General features: G+C 39.6%; 1 protein-coding gene across 1 annotated transcript in view; it reads left to right on the top strand.

Annotated features, from left to right (window-relative positions):
• The first annotated feature begins 5765 nt into the window (after positions 1 to 5765).
• kazna (kazrin, periplakin interacting protein a) overlaps positions 5766 to 22968 on the top strand; it is a 224519-nt gene continuing 207316 nt past the window's right edge. Inside the window, exon 1 of the mRNA XM_042491186.1 lies at positions 5766 to 6149. Within this exon, the coding sequence (XP_042347120.1) occupies positions 6074 to 6149 (76 nt within the window). The 5' untranslated portion in view covers positions 5766 to 6073. The remainder of the gene's footprint in view (positions 6150 to 22968) is intronic.

Genomic DNA, 22968 nt, shown 5'->3' with positions numbered 1-22968 from the left:
CTGAGGGATAAATAAGGTTATTCGGCTTTGCTGCAGAGTAGATTGATTGAGCAGTGAAATCCAAAACACTGTAAATGCAACATACTTGAACTTCCCTTTGTAATTAATGGAAGCATAAATGTTAACACAGTTCCTTAGTCTTTTTTTTGTAACTGGAAACTGCTTTATTCATTGTTTTTACTTGTTCAAATCACCAGGTCCGTTTGTTTTGGAGAAGGATTTTTGTGGATAATCCAGCTCCTGGTAAGAACCTCATGAACATCTGAAAATTAAGTTATCAGAGAATAAAGGTGAGCACACATTAGCAAGTGCTGGGCTATAGTAGCCTGGCTCTGAACAGCATCGACGACACTGATTTATAACATGAGGCTGCATTATGCAGGGTTTTTTTTAAAGGTGTTGTTGTCTTGTAGAGAAGAGACCTCTGTGGATAACTCATCTCCTTCATAACAATGAAATTTTTATGAAAGGTTTTGCAGAGAAATATTTTTATTCTCCAGTTTTTTTCTTTCAAAAAATATTAGATACCTTTAATAAAGTGATGGCACTGGAAGTTTTACTGAAAAACCCATTTCCACAGTTATTTTACAGATACCTGCCTAATTGTTACAATAAATACCATCAAAGTGAAAAATGGTCAAATGACTGGCAACAGCAGCTGCCAAACACAAACTATAAAATTAAAAAATCAAAAGGTTTCCACTAGCAGTCTGCTTCTCTCCTGCATATCCTGGTGCTTTGCTGCCATCCGTGGATCAGTGGAACAGAATGAAATTACTGAAGGGGATGTGTTCGGCATCACACACATCCTCATATGCATTCACAAGAACAGACAAAACTTGGATCCGCCTTGTTAAAACATCATTTCACAGCGCTACTGGTGGTCGAAAACTCTACTTGCTTTGCTTGGGGGCCACTTTTGGAAAATAACATGAGGACAGGGGCCAGTCGCAGCAGCCCCATACATGTTCCTGAAATTTTAGGATATTTCCAAGATTTTTGGACATTTCTCAGATTTTTGGACATTTTTAGGATTTTAGCATCTTTCTTTGATTGAAGGACATTTTTAGGATTTTAGCATCTTTCTTTGATTGAAGGACATTTCTAGGATTTTAGGATGTTTCTCGGATTTGGGACGCTTTTAGGATTTTAGGACATTAGGGGCTTAGCTAGTACCTCCTTTGGGGGGGTGCAGGGGATCCTCCACTGGCACCTTTGTTAAATACACAAATATCTATTGTGGTGCTGTATATGCATTTCGGAACTTGGTTTATACTAAAGTACAGGAACAATTCTCAGTGTGAATCACATTTATTGTGTATTAGGAATTGGCTGGGGAGCCACCCGGCACCATATCAGGGGCCAGATTTGACCTGTGGGCTGTAAGTAAAGTTTTCGGGTATATTAAGTTTTGTGCTTAAGTACTCATATACTGCCCATACACAGCTTAGAAATGAGACATCTTTGCCTGGCAGAAGCCTTGACAGACCACTTCCCCCCTTTTTAATTTAACTTGGATGTTGACTTTAATTTAGTAAAACCAAGTTATTAAGGAACAACACTGTCTCTAGAGACTTGGTCCAAGTACTGGCCTGTGTCGGCACGCTCTCTCAATCAAACATTTACAGACGAAAAGTAATCTCTGCCCAAATATAATTGTTCATCAACATGCAGCACAGTGGGCATGAATGTAATTGTAATTTTGGCAGTTATGCAGAATCTTTTATTTGCTGCAGGCAGATGATACAGGGGTCTAGGGGAAAGAAGATTATTGTGATTCGTCAGTATTATGAGAGTGCAATGGAAACAGTGGCTGTGCCGTACATCAGTCTGTGACATTGACATATCGCTGTAATTCCCACCATCCTCTGGTGTCGTGGTTATAGCCAACACTGTAATAAAATGCAGATGAACACGACTCAGCAGCAGCAGGTGAAGCGAGCTGGTTCAGTCTGCCGCCGTGTGTTCTTTTGCAAAGGCTTGTGGGTTTGTTCTCTCCCTGGTGAAGCTGATATTCTCACTCTTCAGAAGCTTTTAGTACTTTGCGACAAACCAACACAAGTGGTTTGGATTCATCGGGTATTTTTTCCCTCTCAGACAAGTTCAAAGTGTTTTTTTTTTCTTGAAAAAAAAAAATTAACAGATAAGATTGAGAGCACATGTAACATTTGTAAATGAACTGAGGAAAACCAGCAGCTGTCAGATACAGTCAAGATTTAGTGTAGATGTGTATAAAAAGGCATTCAACACACCTCATGTCCTTTTGTAGTGATTAAAAATAAAATAAAAAAAAGTCCAATTACAGTGTCTGAGAATAAGGGAGCAGCCTTCAGGTGCTTAAGCAGCAGCGCCTGGCAGATGATTTTTAGCTAGGAGTTGTGCCAGCGTACCTATAGCGACAAACTACAGCCCTGGGGTACAGGATCTCCCACAGCTCACAAGCTCAGCAATAACTTCAAACCGCGAGGCTGCATTTGTATGCTCAACACAGCTTCGGATCTTAGCCCAGGGCCATGTTGAATTCTCACAGGAAGTTATGATGAGGAGTGAGGACACATGATGAAGAGATGATTGAAAAACAAAAACATCCATCCCAGAAGTCTTGACGAGAAACCTTTGATCTCCCTCTCGTTAATTTCGTCAGCCTTATTGAAAGTTTGACAAACAATATTAACGTTGAAATGAAACCAGTGATAAAGTGTGAGACGAGCTGTATTTTTTTCTTCCTGCAGCAGGCGGGTCGGAGGTCTGTGCCGGTTTGAGGAAAGGCAAAAAGACCAGTAGAGTCTGAGTGAAGGTGCTGATTAAGTTTGCATGTATGGGTGATCCGTGCATGAAATGATAATGGAGACCTGTCAGGATCACTGTGTTTGAGGTGACGACAGATGCGAGAGCTTCGTCACACCACCTCTGGCACTGCTTGTTGCGGCTGACATAACTGATGTGTTTTTGAGGCACAATCTTCAGGATGTAATGCTGGCTGAGACGCATTAAACCAACTGCATATTGAAAACACTTTGCTAATTTGAAAAATACAAGTGCTTTAAAGGAGCGGTGTATAAGATTTAGGGGGATTTAGTGCCATCTAGTGGTGAGGATTGCGGATTGCAGCCATGTGAAACTTCTCCTGGTTAGAATTTCATTCAGTGTTCATTGTTCAGGAGGTTTTTACCAGGAGCCAGATTATCTGCATTATCTCCCCTCCTCCCCAAAACAAATGGACCAGGTCATTTAAAATATTAAAAACACAGAATAAAGCAGTTTCACTTTACAAATCAGTACCAGCTACCTGTATGTGTGTGTGTGTTCAGAGTGTTGTGTTGTGTTGTGTTGTTGTTGTTGTTGTTGTTGTTGCAGTCGAGCTTTCTGCTTCTGTCAGATGTCTCTACCCGGTGATCTAATGTGTGGATTCTGTCTATGTTTTTGTTTACATGCTGCATATGTTGCTTTTGTTTTATGTCGCTGGTGGCAGACCAGTTTCCCCCGTGGGGATTAATAAAGTGAATCATATCCTGTCCTGCCCTGTTCTCTAGCCTGTTCTCATTTTGAAGTTGTCAAATACGTCCACTTTGTCAGTGATTTCAGCTTAGGATACTGACGCTAAAAGCCACCTTTGGCAGCATCAACTCATAACGCAGCCGGACGGAGCCTGCCACGGCCGTATGATATGCCGCTGGACTGTATTAGGTTAAAATGCTGCCAGTAACAACATTGGAGCTGAAAAGCATTGTCATCATAGGACATCATTTTAAAAGACGTGTCTGTAAAACAGGACTGTTTTTTTATGACATATTTTGACAGGACACCTTGAACTGCAAACAAGGTCAATTTTTTATTCTGATTTTTTTTTTCTGGAGGCTTTATATTTGTAAAGTCTTTCTTTGAACTGAGAAATATAAAAAATCTGTGACATCATCACAATGATGCTCAGTCTATGAGCCGAACAGAACTCATGGGGGAGGCCAGCGAGTGAAAATCTACTAGGTATATTTAACGGGCTGCATATTACAGAAGTAAACGCAGAAGCTTGAAAGTTTTTTTTTGGTGTATGTGCTAAGTGAGGGCATTGGGATGAATAGGATGAATCTTGGGGTCTGGTATCTGGTTATTATTCAACATACATGACATACTCTGTGGACAAGGACCTGCACCCTAAATAGTTTACATGTAAGTGGCTTATTATCAGGTAACAAAAACATTAAATTCCTAAACACTGGACCTTTAACAGAAAACACAAATGCAAAAGCGGCAACACAAGTTGTTCTGGCTTTTGCATTTGTGCTCTCTGTTAATGCACCTATGTTTTTGAATTTGCAAGGCATTTTGGATATACACTTAGGTGAGGCCATCTTAGCCACCTTACCATGTCACTGTCTTTAATGAACTCTTTACTGAACCTTCCTCTTAAATGTTGCTTCTTTTATGTGTTTCTTGTTTTGTGTGTATGCTGTCTGAAAAGTTATGGCCAGATCTCCCTTCAAAAGTTATAAGTTAAAAGTCATAAATAATTCAAATATCTGAACATATGTAGGCCTACAGATCTCCTAATCCAGCTGCCTCTGACAACTTATATAAGCCTGAGTTCAAAGGAAAGATGAACCCGTCTCTGGTATTATAAAGGTAAATGACCCCCCCGCTAAGCAGCTCTGGCTGGAAGCAATAATGCAAACAGGAGACTAGGATAAAGTACTTTTGTACAAGTCTCCTCTTCCCTCTCTGCATGCAGTTCAGGAGCTGAACAGACATGGTAATGAGGACATTAATAAAGGATGTGGGATCCATTTTTAATGATCCACTGGCCCCTTTAGTTTGAAACTGATTTCCGTATCCGTGTTTGAGTTTTCTGCTCAGAATCCTTGTTTTGCTTTGAACAGGACGCGCAAATGTGCTATTTTTTGCCCCTGCCAGCGAAGTGCTGCATAAAACCTGCATACACCTGACTGTTTTTGTGTGTCAGTGAGAGACAGAGAGATGCAGGATTAGTCTTCTGTCTATATTTGGGAGATAATACCTGAAGTAGGGGAGTGAGGGGGAAAAAGAGTGAGAAACTCAAACTTTATTATCCTGGAGGAAATTCAGTTCGGAGCGAGGCTTCAAACACACACAGTAGATCACAGAGAAGAGGAGAAAAAGTGAAGGTGGTGGCAAATCATAATCCATTGAAGGGCATTAGACCTGCATTTGGCTTCGCTTTTCACGATGTGTGCATGCTGGCAAGCTGAACAACAAAGTCATGATTAGTTTTGTCAGTTAATTTCAGTTTAGCTTTTGTTTCTGAGGAACTTCAAGTCCTGTTTTCCCTCTCTGTGATTTCCAAGTTCCCATCTAATATGGATGCTGCTGAATGAACACTCCTCAGGCCACATGGAGAGTACCTATGCTGGTGTTTGCTTGCAGCGCATATGTGACAGCACTCACCAAATTTGTTCACCACCTAAGTCAGATGTCATGCTTATCTGTTTTGTATCGGGTCCATTTCCCAACTCGCCGTAGAGGAGTCAGATTGGATTAAAAAGAGGAAAGATGAAAGTGAGAGGAAACCACAGCCAGAAACTACAAGCAGCAGCAGCTCCAGTATAGTGTTAGAACTGGCTCCACTTGCACACATGCACACACAGTCATCTCTATTCTCACTTTCGTCGGGGGAGAGAGTCTGTCTTCTCTCTGCAGCAGGCTTCTCCTTCTCATCGCTCTCTCTCTTTTCCCTCTCTCTCCCTCTCTTGCTTTGTTCATGCTGTGTTTGCTGTGCTCTCTGTCTGAAGCAGCGCCACACTGGAGCACTAATGAGCGGGCTGAGAGCAAACCCAACACAGATCTCCCATCAGCTCAGGAGCAGCAGCAACTCTGACGGCATCTGAGGCAACGAGACACAGCGCTGATCTGCAGTCAGCAGGGAGGCAGAAGGGAAAAGGCGTAGGAGAGGTCGTGAGGTTGCTTCAAAGGCACATTAGCAGTTAAGAGTGAGAGGAGAGGATTGCTCCAGCGCAACAGCCAACCTTCTCCACACTGACCCACAGTTCACTTTTCTCTTTCTGAAGACGAAGGACCTTTCCCCTCCCAGAGGAGTTCAGCCATGGAGGAGATGCTCACCTGCAGCCGCAGCCCTTTCTCCCAGGTGTTTGGGCGTCAGGGTCAACTCATGCAAGCCAGTGAGTGTTAACAGCCTGCCAAATCCTGCAAAAATATCAAAGTTTTGTTTACATTGCATGACTCTGATTAACTTGATTGCATGCAGGGTGTATTAATGGTACACCCACTGTCCTTTTGTATTATGAGTCTTTGAAGTACACAGCTCTGATAGTGACATTATTGATATGCAAAATTAAAACATTTACAGAGGCAACAGTTGAAGACATGTGCCCCAGTTTCACCAAAAACCAGTAAGAAAAAAAAAATCAATCACTTTTCTTTAAAGCAGCTTCTGATGCAATTTACCTTTCAGTTCTCTCAGTATTTTTTTGATCATGTTGCTCTTTTATCCCTATTAGGGGTGTTTATACGTTTAGTCTTCTCTGTTGTGAAATCACTGTGAGAAAGACACGGTTTATATTTATATATGGCTTCTTGCAGCATGGTGTATGGGTTTTACATTTTCTTAAGAAAAATTACATAATGCATTGTGATGTTTGCATCAATCTTGAATCATTAGTGTAATGCAGTTTGACACAGCAGTGTGTTAATGTTGATAGGCTGTGATGCTCCTTTCATGCGAGATGTGAAAATGTGTGCACTCTGTCTTGTGTGTGTGTGTGTGTGTGTGTATACGTGGGTGCAGGTGGGTTTGCGGAGGAGCAGACCTTACCTTTCATTTGTACAATGCTTTGATCTCCGTCTGACCAAACATGCCACAGGTCTAGAAAGGAAACAAGAAAAAGTCGTCAGCAGACTTAAATTACACTTTAAAGTTCAATCATTTTACACAACAGCATGAACTAAAATCTAATGCAATCCGTTGCATAGTCTCTTTGTGAAGTTACTAATGTTTGATTTTTTGAATTAGGAGAAGTGCATATTAATTGTCCACCTGGTCAACAAAACATACATTTTAGGGGAGAACACATGGAACAGCCCCCCGCCCCAATATTTAGCATTTTCTCCCCCCGACCAAAAACGTGAAGGTAGGAGAGGAGTTTTATTTTGACAATAGTCAAGAGATTTAAACCATATATTGATGCAAAATGTACAAATTGGTGTATAAATATTAAATGTTTATTCACTAAGCATTTAATACAGAACGTTATTCACTAATTCAGATTAAATGAAACAAATGCTTCTGCATTAAGTTCTGAACCAACACTGCAAATTAATTATTGTAGATTTAATCTCTGCAAATATGTCTGAGAGTGAATTAGCAATAAAAAAATAATTCATGTTTGCTGATAATTATGCTCATGTACTCTGTGGGAATTTTTAAAATCATCAATATTTGAAGGGACTCTCTGCAGCACGGGTGCCAGACACCCACAGCCCCCTTTCAAACTCTGCTCATGTGGGTGCATATATGTATTCTTTATATATGTGACTTGTGTCTGTGTGAATTGTATGCTTGAGCTTTGAAGCCCTTTGGCTTTTTTTCTTTTCAGGATCAAACCTCACAGCATGACACAATCTGCCCTGGGTGTTCTGTTACAAGGTGTCATATAATTCCTAAAAGAGAAAATGGCACCCTTTGGCCATGGCTGACCTGATGTGAAGTATTGTGAGTTGTGATATTTCACAGGTTTGCTTCAGATGATTGTATGTGCATGCTCGTATCTACTGGACATGTACTTGTGGTGCAGAGTGGGGTTTTTATTTCATCAGTTCATTTGCCATATGAGGCAGGACCTTGAGCTCTTAGTATCGAGTTGTCAGATTTTATTTTCTCATTTGTCAGTAACTAATGGTTTGCTTTCAGGCTGCCTGTTTTGCAATAGGAGAGTGATAACCTTTCCCTGGCCTTCCTTAGAATTGGAAAAGTTATATTTCTTTCAGTTACATATTTTTTTGCCAGCAACGATTTTTAATGGCTTCTTTTACAGAGCTGCTCCCTCTGTGAGCTGCTCTGGCTGTAGGTTAACAGTTCCTATTTTTTGGAGTCTTTAGCCGTAATCATAATGACTTAGACTGGATAGTTTCCCTGATTTAAACAATTGAAATGATTGCCTGCCTCACATCCAGGGAAGAGAGGCGAACGCAGCAGGCAGTGCAACACTGCGGAAAATCAACAGGAAAAAAATGTTTAAATGTTTGGAGGCGCGTCAAGCTTTCTTTGTGCAATTTGTTTTTGGACTATCACATCCTGAAAATACACTCACACTGAATATTCAGTCTTTGTTGCACATTTACTTTACATATGCCCAAGGGGGATCATTGTGTTCCCTCTCTTTCTTCCCCCTCCATTCAAAGGAAACTTAAAGACAACTTGAAGTCAAAGTGTGTTGCTCATTCACAGCGACTGCTTACTGATCAGTCACAGCAAAGGTGAGAGCGCTGTGTGAATTAAACCTAAATGTCAGTCCCTTCTTGTGAAAATGACATTATCATTGCATGTGTTGTGGTGAATTACAGTCAGTCTTGCGCTCCCGAAGTTATCTATGCTCTTTGAAGCTTGTGCTGCATGTCTGTGATTTCGGATGTGCGGGAGAAGGAAGGGAAAGGGGAGATGGAAGGAGAGAAGAGGGAGAGGATGGGGGCAAGAAAGTGAGCAAGCTGCAAATTGTGTGAATAAGAGATGGGTGTTTTTTTTCTATTTTTAGCAACAACCTTACATACTGTTACACAGCTGCTGGAAGACTAATCCACAGTAGCGCTGGCTCGCAATATCTGAACAGTAATTATAGGGGGATTTTTTGTTATCTTTGGCTGTCACCCATCATTGGATCAGAAGTCCCTCAGCTACAGTGTATGCAAGGGCCTGCCTGAATTGCAGAGAAAAAAACCCTATTACATGAGTGTTGCACATGCCCAAAGACTTGAATATTAACAACCTTCTGGTGGTACCCTGACAGAATAAACACTTGACAGATTTTTTTTTCTCATGAGTCACATTCACGTGGCAGTGCCAGGTGCATAATCCTGCTACAATTCTCTTACTTCCCACTGGTGGTGTGATTTTTTTTTCTGTGTTCAGTGTTGTGATGTGTTGTCAAAAATCCCCGAGCAGCCGATTCTCCCGTTTGTCACAGGAGCATGACAACTTAGTTCACAGGCTTTGAAATAGTTAAAGTATTCTGGGGAAGTTCATTTCTTCTGAATTTTCAAGGTTAGTCCGTTCTAGGCAGAGCATCACTTCTATAAACCACCTCGTGTGTGACTTTGCTATCAAATACACTGTTCTTGTAATTGAAATGATAAGATCGTGTTCCTCTTGAGGCTCAAAGACAATCACAACACAGCAACATCTGTTTGAAAAAAAGTCAATGAGCAAGCTTCCCATTCAATAGCACAGAATTATTTGAAACATTTCTGTTGGCTGTTGATAGTCGTGGATCAATAGTATCACTTCATTTCTGGCACTCAACTCACCTCTTGGCTGTTACTCAATTCAAACAAAGCTTCCTGTTTTCTCTCGTCTGCTATTGTCTCTTGGCCCAAATTCCAAATCTCACTGCCTGTTGGTCTGAAAATAAATCAGCATGTGAAATGATTAATGCCCAACAATGATTTTGACTATTTTCACTTTCCTCCTTTGTTAATTTCTTCATTTGTTGAAGTGGATTTGAGTGTATTTAAAGCTGCAATGATACCCCTAAAGGTCCGTTGTGTAAAATTTGGAATATAATATTCATAACTATGTCTTCCTTAGTTTACAGTCACCTAAACTTAATAGATGGTTCATTCTAAAACACAATGACTCTATCTATATGAAGCGGGTCCTCTCTTCTACAGAGTCCATATTGTTCTACAGTAGCCCAGAATGGACAAATTAAACACTGGCTCTAGTCAGAATCATTTGTGTTTTTGCGACAGCCACCGCATGTTCTCCCACGGGCATGGCATACAGGGGACGTTTCTGTTCTTCAATCTCACCGAGCAACTTAATCCTACTCACTAGACCTTTAAGTAGCTTCCTATAGTTTTCCACTATAATGTGACATGATACATTTTTTTGCTTATTATTTGAAACCATGTAAGGATCAGAGCATCTAACAAAACACATTTTTTAAATTGTATATCCATTTCAGGTTATACTAGATCACTTTATCTGGGAAAAAGAATCCGACTGCCTTGATATTATGATAAATTGATCGTCACTGATAGAGGTTTATATTTTATTAATGCCACTAACTGGTGCAATAAATAAGATACAGTATGGTCAGGATGTCAGTTTAAAACATAAAAAAGAACAAATGTTATCAAAAACTTTTGGCATAGTGAAATAACGCCAAAAGCACTGTCAAAGTATTTTATAAGTCTAGAATGAAAACAGGCCGCTCAGTCCAGATGTTGTCAAAGCAAAAATAAGTCCAGAGCCATATTATCTGAGGTTCGAAATCCAGAATCCATTGTTTTTGACAAAGGCTGTTAAAAGACAAGAGACACACAAAGTACAGACAGTGCAACTAATGACAGCAAAAAGCAGACTGAAAAATGTTCCACATCTCATTAAAATATAGTTTTCATGTAACTGTTAGTCTACCTTGCTTGAGTTTTCAGAGTTGCCCTGCTGTTAGTTTGTAGTTGGCTTGGAGGTGAAATGTTGCCTAAGTTTGGAGCTTGTGGCCATGTATTACACATCCCACCGTTAACCATGGCTGTATTTCCAACAAAACCCCAATCAGATTATGATTTACAGAAACAACGTCAGACTGGAGGAGAGTATATATTTTCAGTTCAGCAGTCAAAGTTGGAGACTGTTTCCTTTCTTACCTATCACTTTACCCTTGAATATCCCCTTAATACCTCAATAAACCGTTGGTAATTCCCTGCTCAGGAGGGGTGGACGTGATTTGAAGTTTTAATACATGACCACTGCAGGTGTAGGACATATTTTGGTCTTCTTTGAAGTGATTAATTCCTCTCTTGCTTCCACTTGTGTTATGGTTCCAGCACACTCACAGATTTCTCACACCTCCTTGCCCGGTGGGCTTTCCTGCAGTAAGAGATTAGCTTCATGCTCCTGGTGTTGCTAATCATGTAGAAGGAGTCACGTTGCATGAGGTTTGCCGGTACAGTCAGTGTGTGCTCTCAGCAAGGTAACATATAATTTTTTTCTCACATGGTGAGTCACGGATTGAGGCTGTTTTCAAGAAACAATTTTTATTTATTTATTTGGTTTACTTTTAAGGGAAGCTGTTGATTGATGAAAAACGAATACCACACTAACTTTGTCTCTGCGAGATCTGTACATCGATACTTTCATTCACAGTCCACCTGATGTCATTTGGATGTGCATTAAAATAAATTCAATTTAGTAAATTGAACAAATGAAGCCAAGGGAGAGACATTATAACACTCAGCCCGATTTAGATGGTCTCACATAATTTCAGTCGGTGAGGGGAAAAATGTTTCACTGCACTTGAAAATAAATCAGGCGCTGACAGACTACAATCATGACTCCTGATTTGTGTCAAAAACATGCTGTGCAGTACTTTCGGGAACAATTTACTGCATACTTCCAGCACTTTGCCGATAGGAGGATTGTTTGGCATGAGGAATTTAGAAGGACAGTTCACCCAAAAATCCAAACTATATATTTTTCCTCTTACCTGCAGTGATGTTTATCTTTTTCTTTTTTTTTGCTATGAGTTGGCGAGTTTTCGAGATATTGGCTGCAGAGATGCCTCTTGAATATAATAGAACTAGATGGCACTTGTCTTTTTGTACTCAAAGTAACAAATACATTTACATACAAAGTATATCTGAAAAACTCAGCAGTAATGTCTCTAACCAGAAATTAGTACCCAGTAAATTAAAATAATCCGCTGACCTTGTTGTGAGCAGTTTTATGTAGGAACTATCTTCTTTCTGCCAAACTATCCCCACCGACTGTATCACCATGCAGAAGGAAGCGCACATCTACTCATGGATGAGAGACTTGTGCTCATGACAGCACGAGATGTAACATAATGGCATCCTCCTCAGCTGAGCTATAACGTTAGCTAGCTCAGTGGTGAGCTTGCAGTAGATGCACGCTTCCCTCTATGTGGTGATTTGGTTGGCAGATATAGCTTGGTGAACAGAAAATAGTTCCTGCATCAAACTGCTCACAACAAACTTTGTGGGTTATCTTGAGTAACTGGGTCATGATTTCTGTAAAGAGACATCTAATTCTATCTTGTTGCAGAAAAGAAAGACATCTCTACGGCCGATATCTCCAAAACAATAGACTGATAAATAGCAATGCAGGTAAGAGGAAAAATATGAACTTTTGGTTTTGGGGTGAACTGTCCCTTTAAGGGGAACATAGACGAGTGCATTTTACTGCATGTTGTGATGATTAGCACTTACCAAATTTTGGCTGGGATACCTTATGTATTTCTGCTTGCATAGTACTGTGCAGAGGTTTGGGTCTACCAGAGATAATTTTCTTATTTTAATTTTTATATTAAATTGAGTATTATATATCCTTATTAGTATTTAATCTCTATTAAAATTGTCTCAACATCATGTGCACAGCAAACAGCAAACATACAGCAAACACAGTGAGGATGTGGTGTTTTCATGCTGGCTTCTCTGCAGTATTTTGGTTTATTGCAGCATAAATCAGATAATAATACTGTGACTATCTGGTCTTGGGAATGCATTTTCACCTGAGTGGGTCTATGGTCTGGATTAATAGTACGTTTATGACCCCAAAACAAAACAAAATAACAAAACCAGAGGAAAAGAAGGCGCTTATGTAACATGGCCTGGTGTACTTTATGTCCAGACCTGTTATTGACAGGTCAATCACAGATGACTGCTGGTCATCCGTCTGCACCAGTGGACCTACTCTTCCTCACATGAGTTAGAGACCATGGTGTTGCCATCTGTGAAGCTAAATCGCATCAGAATCACATGTGAAGTATAGAGCTTGCCCCTGTGTTCACCCAGCCAAGCCTATTAGCTACGTAGATTATTATTTTCTTTACGTGGGTGATGAAACGCAAATGTTTCCTCTGTGGCAGCAAAACACTTTGTGTCAAGTTGTTCTGGGAGTCGTTTTTACAGCAGCAGACCCCTTCCAGATTTATCATTCAAAATTCCTTACAGAGGAAAACTGCTGTCAAGGCAGTCATTTGAGTTTGAGCGGCGGACCATGGGACTTCTGGCATGCTGAAAAATTTACAATGCACCCCCTCCTGCCTGTTCTGGGGCTTAGAATTGGACATCTCCAGCTTCCATTAACCTTCAGATGAATGAGCATGCTGCCAGAGGAGCCTGATTGAAAACAGAGCGAGGGTCAGCAGGCGCTGTCTACTCCGCTCCTCCTCCCCACCTCTCTTCTATCCTCCACTGAGCTACCTTTCCAATATAAATGTTGTGTGTTAGCACATCCTGTCGCACATTGGGTCGTTATGAATACAGATTACGTGTGTTTAAATTGTTGTCTTCTGCGGAGCATTTACAAGAGATATAAGAGCAGAAAGCCAGCTCTAATAAAATCACTTCAGCCCACTGATTTTATCTGTAGTGCAATAAAAGCCATAAAAAGATAACATGTCTGATACTGTAGACATGGCACTGCAGAGAGTGTGGAAGTCCTGTGCAATGGTAAAACTATAACACACCTTTAAGGACATTATGGCGGAAGGGATCTGTGCTCTGGAGCATTATACAAACGTCCTAATTCATGAAAAAAAATGTTTCTTTTAACATCTTGCTTTTCTCTGGTTGCTGCTCCACTCGATACCATCTACTTTGATGTATTTATACAGTTTTTAATAGCAAATCAATAGGCGTGAATGCACCATATTCACTGCATCTGAAGCTACTTGAATTTAGGAAGTTACAGCTCTCGATGAATGTCTGATGTTTCAAAAAAAAAATCCATTATTATTGCTGGGTTTTTTTTTTTAGCATCAATTGTCAATGATAGTCTGCTAGTGTTAGGGGATTCATATTTTTCAAATGCATAAAACTGAGGCCAAGGGAAGATTTTTTTAAAGCTGAATTCCAGTTTGCTTCAAGGTCTGACAAAATTCATTGGAAGTCATGCTCCAAGTTCATGTGCATTTCAACAAGAAAATGCAGTGCACTAATGTGTTCGCTGTGTTCGTGTCAGAGTAGATAACTGCCTGACAGATGTGAGAAACTGTATTGTAATGTACCACATCTACATGTTTAATTTTCTTTATTATAGATATGACTAATTCAAAGGAGCAATATGTAGGATTTACAGAATTTAGTGGTATCTCATGGTGAGGTTTGTAGATTGCAACCAGTTAAAAGAAAGCAATAATACTTTGTCATAGTACTTAAGTATTTTTTGGATGGGAGTGAAAGAAAAACTGGATTTTGTTCTTTACGTCATTTTAGATGCAAGAAAGACTTAATTTTTTCTTCAATTGTAATGTCCGCTTCATTTTTAAGGAGGTGAATGTCTTATGAAGAAAAAAAAACTCTGACTGCTTGCTTTTTTTTAAAAAAAATTTTTTTTTTAATTAACAGCATTTACACGTACTTTGACATTTAATACTTAAGTATATTTAATATCACATCACTTTGGACACAGTAAGTATAAGATAATTTACCCAAGTTATATTTTATTAGGTTACCTAACTACTACCAAACTTATTTTCTAGTAAAATATCTGTGTTTTTACTCAAGTAGCTATGTCCTTCAGGTACCTCATCCACAACTGGTTAGTTCACCCAAGTTAGAGAGAAACTCTCTAACTAAAATTTGTAAGAGCTTGGGTTTTATTTCCTGTTATTTGTGGTTTTATTGCTTTATATTTATGTGTTTGTATTGTTTTATAATGAGATTTTGCATCCTGCAGCTCACATTATTCATCCTCTTATTTTAATTTTATCATATTTCTAGTCCTGCCCTAGTTTTGTCTTGCTTGTGTCAAGTAGGACTGTTTGGCTTTCTGTTGATAATTGCTTTCTCTGTTTTCTACTTTTGCACTTTGTAAACTATGTTTTTAAAGGTGCTATATAATAATAATAATAATAATAATAATAATAATAATAATAATAATAATAATATAATAATTTGTTATTATTATTATTATTATTATTACTAGTACCTACAGGATGTTGACAGGGTCTCCTTTGGATTTTCACTCATAGCAGCAGTATTTCTGTGGAAAAAAATGAAATTTCATTTTTTTTGAGCACTTCATGAAATTCACTACAAATTTTCTGTTGATTTTTCTTTTTTCTTTTTCTATTTTGGGTGGGGCCTATAATCGCCTCCACGCGGAGGCAGTGTTGCACACGGGGATTCATAAACCGAGAGCCACCGGCGGAGTTAACCAAATTTATAAGTTCGTGGAAACAGGTTTTGTAAAAACTCGAAGGAAGCGAGACGAAATGTGTAATTACAGCAGCTACTCGGGAGGAAGGTGAAAGTCGATGTTTTGAGGATGAAAACAGTGAGGCGCAGTGCTCCTGCAGGTGCGACTATCCGGCTAGCTAGCTAGTGAGCGGCCATCGTTCAGGTAGAGTTTAGCCTAAAAAATGAGCTAATAAAACCGAGATGAGTCTCGTCTTTGTCGGAGTTACAGAAACTGTTCCTTGAGGCCTCAGCACAGAGGAAAACAAAGCACAAACTCATGCTGTAAGGTAAGACAGCCTGCTCTTCTACCATGTGATGTTTTGGTGTAATGAACACAGCAGCGGGTTGTGGAGCTCCGTGATCAACATGACTGTCATTTACTTTGATTCAGTCCCAGTTTAGGTTGCAGACTGATGAATTAAATGAAGATTACAACATGGTTTTATGATTTATCAGTCGCCAACAGGTGTGTGTGTTTAGTGATTCACAGGTGTGTGTGTGGGCAGGGCTTTGAGCAGTTGATTAAGTTTCACAGAAAAAATCCTGTGTTTATATGCAAGTGCTTTTTAGTGAAGCAGATTTGTGGTATTTATGTATCTGTTGGTAAACAGCATGGTTTTTAATCCCGCCTGCATGAGTAAAGGGGTCTCCACTGTGTGAAGTCCTCTGTGGTTTATGGAAACCTAATATCTTACATGTTGGAGATGGACCCTGCAGAGATGAAGGTGATAGCAAAGAGATTTGTGTGTTTCTCTGCATGTGTTTGCATGCTTGGTGTTCTCTATAGATGTGTTTAAAAACAAACTTTTCACAAGTTTAAATAGCTGGAAAATAAACAATTTCCATTTCCCACTATTGTATGATGAGGCACTTTTAGTTGTTTATATTCTAAGACTATAGATATCTAAGCCGAACAGGCACCCTGAGTTCATTTTATTTAATTAGGGGCCTACTTTTTGAGATAAGGACTTAAGAAATTAATCAGGTATCCAGCCAGTTAAAACAAACATTATAAGTAATATTTTAAACCCTGAGTTTTTTTTTTCCTTTTAAACTTTTTATTTGTTCAGCAAATATCACAAAGGCAGTACAGAACATACAGCGTAAAGGAGATGTTTACAGTAATATTCACATACTTGACATACTTAAAATCTTTTCACGTCCACATTCAGCATAATTAAATATATCTTCAATGGCAGTATTTCTTTCCAAAATATACCTAATTGGTCAGAACGAATATTTTATCACTTATAGTCTAATGACTAGAGGACAAGATAATAGTAATATTTAAAAATGATTAAAAAAAAAATTTTAAGTAATAAGATTATTAACACAGTGACTTGAGTTCTGGCGTCGCTGGTATTAATGGGGACCATTGTTTATTAAACCTTTTAGTTTTTAACTGTAAAGTTACTGTGATTTTTAAATACAAATTAATCATATTAAAAGCATTTTCAAACCCAGAGGGCTTTAATTAAGACTTATATCAAAAACTCAGGTATATGTTTAATTAGGCCTAATTATTATTATTTAGGGACGCACAACATTGGATTTTTTTAAACCTAAATTAAGGTACATAAAATGTATATTCTGTGTACATTTAAAAAAAAAAAAAATTCAAACAAAACAGCTTAAATCCAGCTGTGTGGCATGGGTCCCGGTGCATGGACAGAGGTGGTGTTTGAGGCTGCTGCTGCCTGGCTATTGGCTAACATCCAGCCCTGCCAGTTTGTGGCCTGTCTATGGTGCTGCTGTGCGTCACCAGTGGTTGATGTGATAATCACAGAACCACTGAGAGCCAACTGGTAGTTTGTACACCAGTACAACAATATTTGACTCACTTTGCTGCAGTGAGCTTCAGTCTGGACCGTTTATGTTGCTGCCGCCAGTGTAGTTACAGTGCTGCTTGTGTAAGCAGCAAAATAAAACGAGGATGTACTGCAGAAATAACGCATTTAGTCTTGTGAGTGACTTGCCTGCAATCGCTGCTCACATAACACTTATTAAAATAATAAAGCAATCTATAATCTTTCAGAAAAAATGGTCTTCACTCCTTTAATAGCTCTACTTCTGAATACATTTGTGTTCTCAGGTGGTTACACATTTTACACAGACTGGTGTAGTTTTGTGCCGAATGTACAAGGATGAAGCCTGAAGGCACAGAGTGCAGTGTTGCATCCCATCTGGCTTACAATAGAATTACAGGATTCAGATTAAAACTTGACAATGTGTCAGTTTGACTCTATTTGAGTGATCATGGGGATTCTTGTGATGTTTTTGGGACAAATAATTTCTGTTCTGGCTCATCTGGAAGGCAACTGTAATCCCCACTAATTACTCAAAGTTGATTATGTTTGCAGTTGTGATTGTTTTGCGGCGTGTTTCTCATTCTTTGGTATTCAGATGACACGTGTTTCTGTTCTCGTGTTGTCGTTTTTTTCTGTTGGATGCATTTATCTGCAGCGGCAGGTGGATGATGCATCATCAGTGGCATGTGATTTTTCTGCCAATCACGTCAATCCAAGTCGCTAATCCTTCACTTTTCTGCTTATAAATCCTCACTTCAGGCATCTGCGCTCTCGCATCTAGACAATCCATCTCCGCCAAGCTCTCCTCTGTGAGACGAGAGATCATTGATGAGTGATAAAAGCTTAGACTTTAATCCCAAACACATACAGGATTATAGGACAAGTGTTGCACATTTGAAGTAAAGCAATAGCGCTTGCTGTGACTTTGAGATGACGAGAGGGGAAGTTTTGTACTAATGGCCTAATTATCCCAGAAAATACTCAACCTCACTGAAGAGTTGTCAAATAAATGTCACTAAAAAAACATTAATTGAACGGTCTATAGACACAATTAGCTGCCTTCTATTTTTATACTCAGATACTTTTGACGGGTAAAATATTCGCAGCAGTTTCAGCCTGTCAAACAAGAGATCTTCAAAAGTTAATGCCGAGCATGGTGCATTAAACTTCAGCCGCAGATGAAAATCGAAATGCACGGTAAAATATTTAATTCACCACGGTAGACAAATCGTAATGCAACCCTTGGCTTTTATCAGCGTGCTGAGAAATGAATGATGAAACCCTGATGAATGAAAGTGGCTGAAATCCTTTTGCCTCCAGCTGTGCAATCGATAAGCATAACATACAATATTTTTGGTAGTGCAGAAAGTTCTCTTATTGGATCTTCAATGTCGTTCCATCTCCCAGAAACTCCCTGTAATTTACTTTAGCTCGAGGAAAACTATATGAAAGAAAGAAGCAATAAGTCCAGTTCTTATTAATCAAAGAAGAATACTCAATCAGAGCTCATAAAATAGTTTTTTTCTATCATGTGTCAGTAAAAGGTTATCAGACAAATAGATAATTCATATACCACATCGTCTAACTAAGGTTAGAGGAGTGTGTCTCTTTCTTTGGATGTGTGAAGAGGCTTAAAATCTCACCTTCCACGGTAATTATCAGAGGTTGCGCTGCCTGAGGGAGTAATCTCACTCTGGCTGAGGTGTTAGGATGGCACAGCACAGCACAGCAGGCTACAAAACCACACAGAGCTGTTTCACTGAGCTGACCCCAAGATCAGTCAGGTCTGAACAGATCACAAGTCCGTGTTGACTCAACTGCAAAGAAACCAAACTCCAAGGAATACCCAGTCCATTTTTAAGTGAATAGTATGTGTCAATGAGCTAAGTTAAACCTCCCTCTGTCCTGCAAGCTCTCACATCTCCCTGCTCATGTGTCAGTGAAAATCTGGGGGGGATTTTTGTTGGCTCTTGGGTTGCTGCTTGAACTGTTTGAGCTTGAATTGTAGTCTAACTTTTTATTTTTGTATGCTCACTGCCACCAAGGGCACAAAAAGCAGATCGAGAGAGAGAGAGAGAGCCGCCCCTCTCTGTCTCTCTCTCTCTCTCTCTCTCTCTCATGCAGATCAAACGCCACTGAAAATAAAAACTGAGCAGTGCTAATCAAATCTGAGTCAAGATTCTGTTACTGCGTCAGGGGTCAACCGATATTGGGCTGATACCGATAGCTGGTATTTAATGTATATGATGTCATGAATCATTTTGATTAAACATTTGCTGAAGGCATTTAAACAAAGTTTTGTCTACATTTTGACAGAAAGATTCTGATTTTTACTGTAACTGCATATCAGTGCCAAATATCGGTTATCCGTCTTATTAAGAGAGATGACTGGTAAACTCTGTGAATCACAGTCAAATGTAGGTCACAAAATAGTAACGGGGGCTCATGGAAGACGGGAAACAACAGGATAAGGCGAGAGGGAAATCCAGGCACTCCAAACCAGGAGGATTTAGATTAAAAAGCCTTTATTATAGTGGCTAAATCTTTAAAAAAGCCAACATGTTTCAATCAAACACCGGCCTTCGTCAGGGCTTTGTTTAAGCCACTATAATAAAGGCTTTTTAACGTAAATCCTCCTCGTTTTTCACATCCACATACTTTTGGAGTGCTTGGATTTCCCTCTCGCCTTATACTAATAATCGGTATAGGTATCGGCCCTGAAAAACCAATATCGGTCGACACCTAATGTCAGATCCCCCTTTTATAGCATCAAAAAACAAATTAAAAGAGAGCAAAAAATGAAAACCTTAGCATACAGCAGCATGACAAGAAACCGTCTTTGGGGAAAATGTATTCGATGTAAAGGTGACTGTCATGTCTTCCATCGTTATTTATACAGTCTGTGTGTCCAACCAGTCCAGACTCCTACTGTATATGTTCAGTCTGTCATTGAAGAAAAGAAACATCAAATTCTCACATTGAAGAAGTTAAACTTCTACTTTTTTCTTCTTTAACATATTCACAAATCAGCTCATAGACTAACTGTTACAGCTCTACAGCAACAAAGTAATTGCATTAGAGAAATGCAAAGGTCTGTTTCAGTTAAACTTTTTTTATCATTACATAAATTGTCCACCAGAGAGCACTGACAAGTTTATTTTTCTGTCCATATCTCAACACTTAATACAATCCTTAGTCAAAACTTGACCCAACACTTAAATTTAAGGGATCCTTATGACTAGATATCACAAAAGCAAAGTAAGAAAATGGGCTCTTTGTCATTTTGGGCGAGTCATCACTCGATCATCTTCTCGATCATGTCTTAGTAAGTCTGCATACACGCTGTAATATAACACAACGTTTAATGAGCATTTCCTTGAGTTGTTAGTGCTGTGCCACCATTTAAATCTCATTTAATTAGACACAGGTCCGCTGAAGCCGTTTCATTAAATGGAAGTTCCCTGATGAAACACAACATTCAGCTTAAACTTAAACACTAAACCCTGACAGAGGACTGTCATTATACATGTAATCCCTCTTGTTTATGTTTTGGCAGCAGCTTCCAGCCCCCACAGCCAAATCAGCAGGGATGACAGTGAAAGGAAATGGTCTTGTCAAGTGTGATTCATGCCCCCCCCTCCCTTCTCTCTCTCCTGGTGCCAGCAGACGCACCTCTCAAGTGTAGTTTGAGAAGCTGTGATACGGCGGATATGTCTACTCACATTACAGTCTGCCATACTTTCTTATTCAAAGCATCATTTTCACTGACCAACACCTTTGCCACTGAAAACCCTGTGATGAAGATTAAAATTCAAACATCGAGAGTGCAGGAGACCAGAGAGTGTAGTGTGTGTGGGTTGTTTTTTTTTTTTTTTTTTTTAGTTTTACCTAAAACCAAGAGAATATTAAGGTCGGTTTTTAGTCAAAGTCAAATTTTCTTTGCTTTCATTTGCTGTAATGTTTGTGCTAATGCACTCAGCATTAGCCATTAACTGTTCATCCACGAGTTCAGAGAAAGTGCATAATCCTGTTAAAGAGCATTTGAAATCATTTCACAGCAAGAGCACTTTTTGTCTTTAAAATTCACACCGCGTCGCAGAGAAAATAAGAGCGCCGCATCCAGAAATCCTGCCTGGTGGATGTGAGGTGTTTGGTGGAGCGCTCAGAAGCTCAACTTTGAACTTCACTTGGAGGTGTTTATCTTGGGATCCTCATTTTAATCATCACAGGCGGACAGATACAATAAACATATGAGTCTGTTTTTACAGCAAACGCAAGCAAAGATTCGTCAGCCTCTAGACACTTGGCCTAGATCCAAACTTTGACTGTATCTACAAAGACAGTTCTTATAGTTGAGAGAAGCGCTGCGAACAGCACTCTCTCAGACCACCCAGCATCTATGAAAAGACTCCACAAATGTTCTCAAGGCATAAAAGCCAGACAGTTTTGAGTCGACAAAACATCTCATCTCCACTTTGGCAGAGGGGTCTGTGTATTGAATCCTTCCTGTTTGTGCAGAGATTTGTGTTGGCTGTGAGCAAAATCAAAATTGACCCGAGTCAACAAAGCTTTAAACATGAGGCTTTTCTTTTTTTTTTATCTAAAGAGCCCAGAGTCTGTTTATAAACTGACAGTGTTTATGAGGACACATTATTAGAGGATGAAGTTAATGTACATACAACAATTTTGTTGCCGCTGCTGTCCCTTTGTGCCCAGACATCAGACACATTTTTTTTTATATTGTTCTATGTCTCTTACTGAAATAGCGTCTAAGCTGTAATCCATTCAACAACTGAGGATGTTGTTACAACTGCAGCAGAAAAACACAAGAATGAGGGCAGAGAGAAGAAGAGAGCCTCAGTCATGTAAAGCTCAGCAGAAACAGAAGGGAAAAAATCGAGGGGGATGCATTCTCTGCTGGAGGGAGAAATAGACAGATATGGTGAGCCAGCGCCGGATTTTTCTATCACAGGCAAACACACGCACATAAATACACCCACATGCACACACACGTGCACAAACCATTTTTAAGTGCACAGCTAACCACCTCCAGGAAACCACATCCCATTTATGCTGCTCTCCCTTTATTCCGCCCATTACAGCGGTAACAGATACGATTAGTGGAGTTTAATGAGCTCTGCAGAGACGAGAGCTCTGCTCGCTGCTCTCTGCTTCACAGCTACAGAACCCCCGGGGTTCGGCTCCACCGTACCAATGATGTCTGTTCCTCACTTTGCACCACCTCTGCCTCTTTATCATCAGCATGTAAATCTTGTGCAAGGACTGTAGGTGGAATTTGGGTGGCATTATGTGCATTTGTGTATATGTCTGTAACTGTGCATAATGCGTGAGCATATGTGCAGCCTGTTTATCGTGCGTCCATGACCTGCGGTTTATTCATGAGCGTCGAATTCTGCACTTTGCCGTATTTGTGTGTGCACCTGGAAGAGTGCATGTAGAAAAGAATGATTATTTTCACTAGTCATCTTAATTGAGTCCAAAAAGTGTCAGTTGATTGTGAAAGATGCCCATCGAAAAGCCCCATGTGACGTAGTCATCAAAAATCAGAATCAGAAATGCTTAATTGATCTCTGGAGGGAAAATGGGTCACGCTGCAGTTGCGCTTATATACAGATCGAGAAAAAATACTGAAAGTATAAAACAGAGAGGAGCAAATGATCACACTTGAGAAACTCAGTCAGGAAATATTTAGCATTTTGGCTTGATAATAGAGTTACCAAGGAATGACTCA

The sequence above is a fragment of the Plectropomus leopardus genome, chromosome 8 (assembly GCF_008729295.1).
Source record: "Plectropomus leopardus isolate mb chromosome 8, YSFRI_Pleo_2.0, whole genome shotgun sequence".
Classification (NCBI taxonomy): domain Eukaryota; kingdom Metazoa; phylum Chordata; class Actinopteri; order Perciformes; family Serranidae; genus Plectropomus; species Plectropomus leopardus.
The sequence above is the reverse complement of the archived record's forward strand: the minus strand, read 5'-3'. Positions and strand labels throughout refer to the sequence as shown.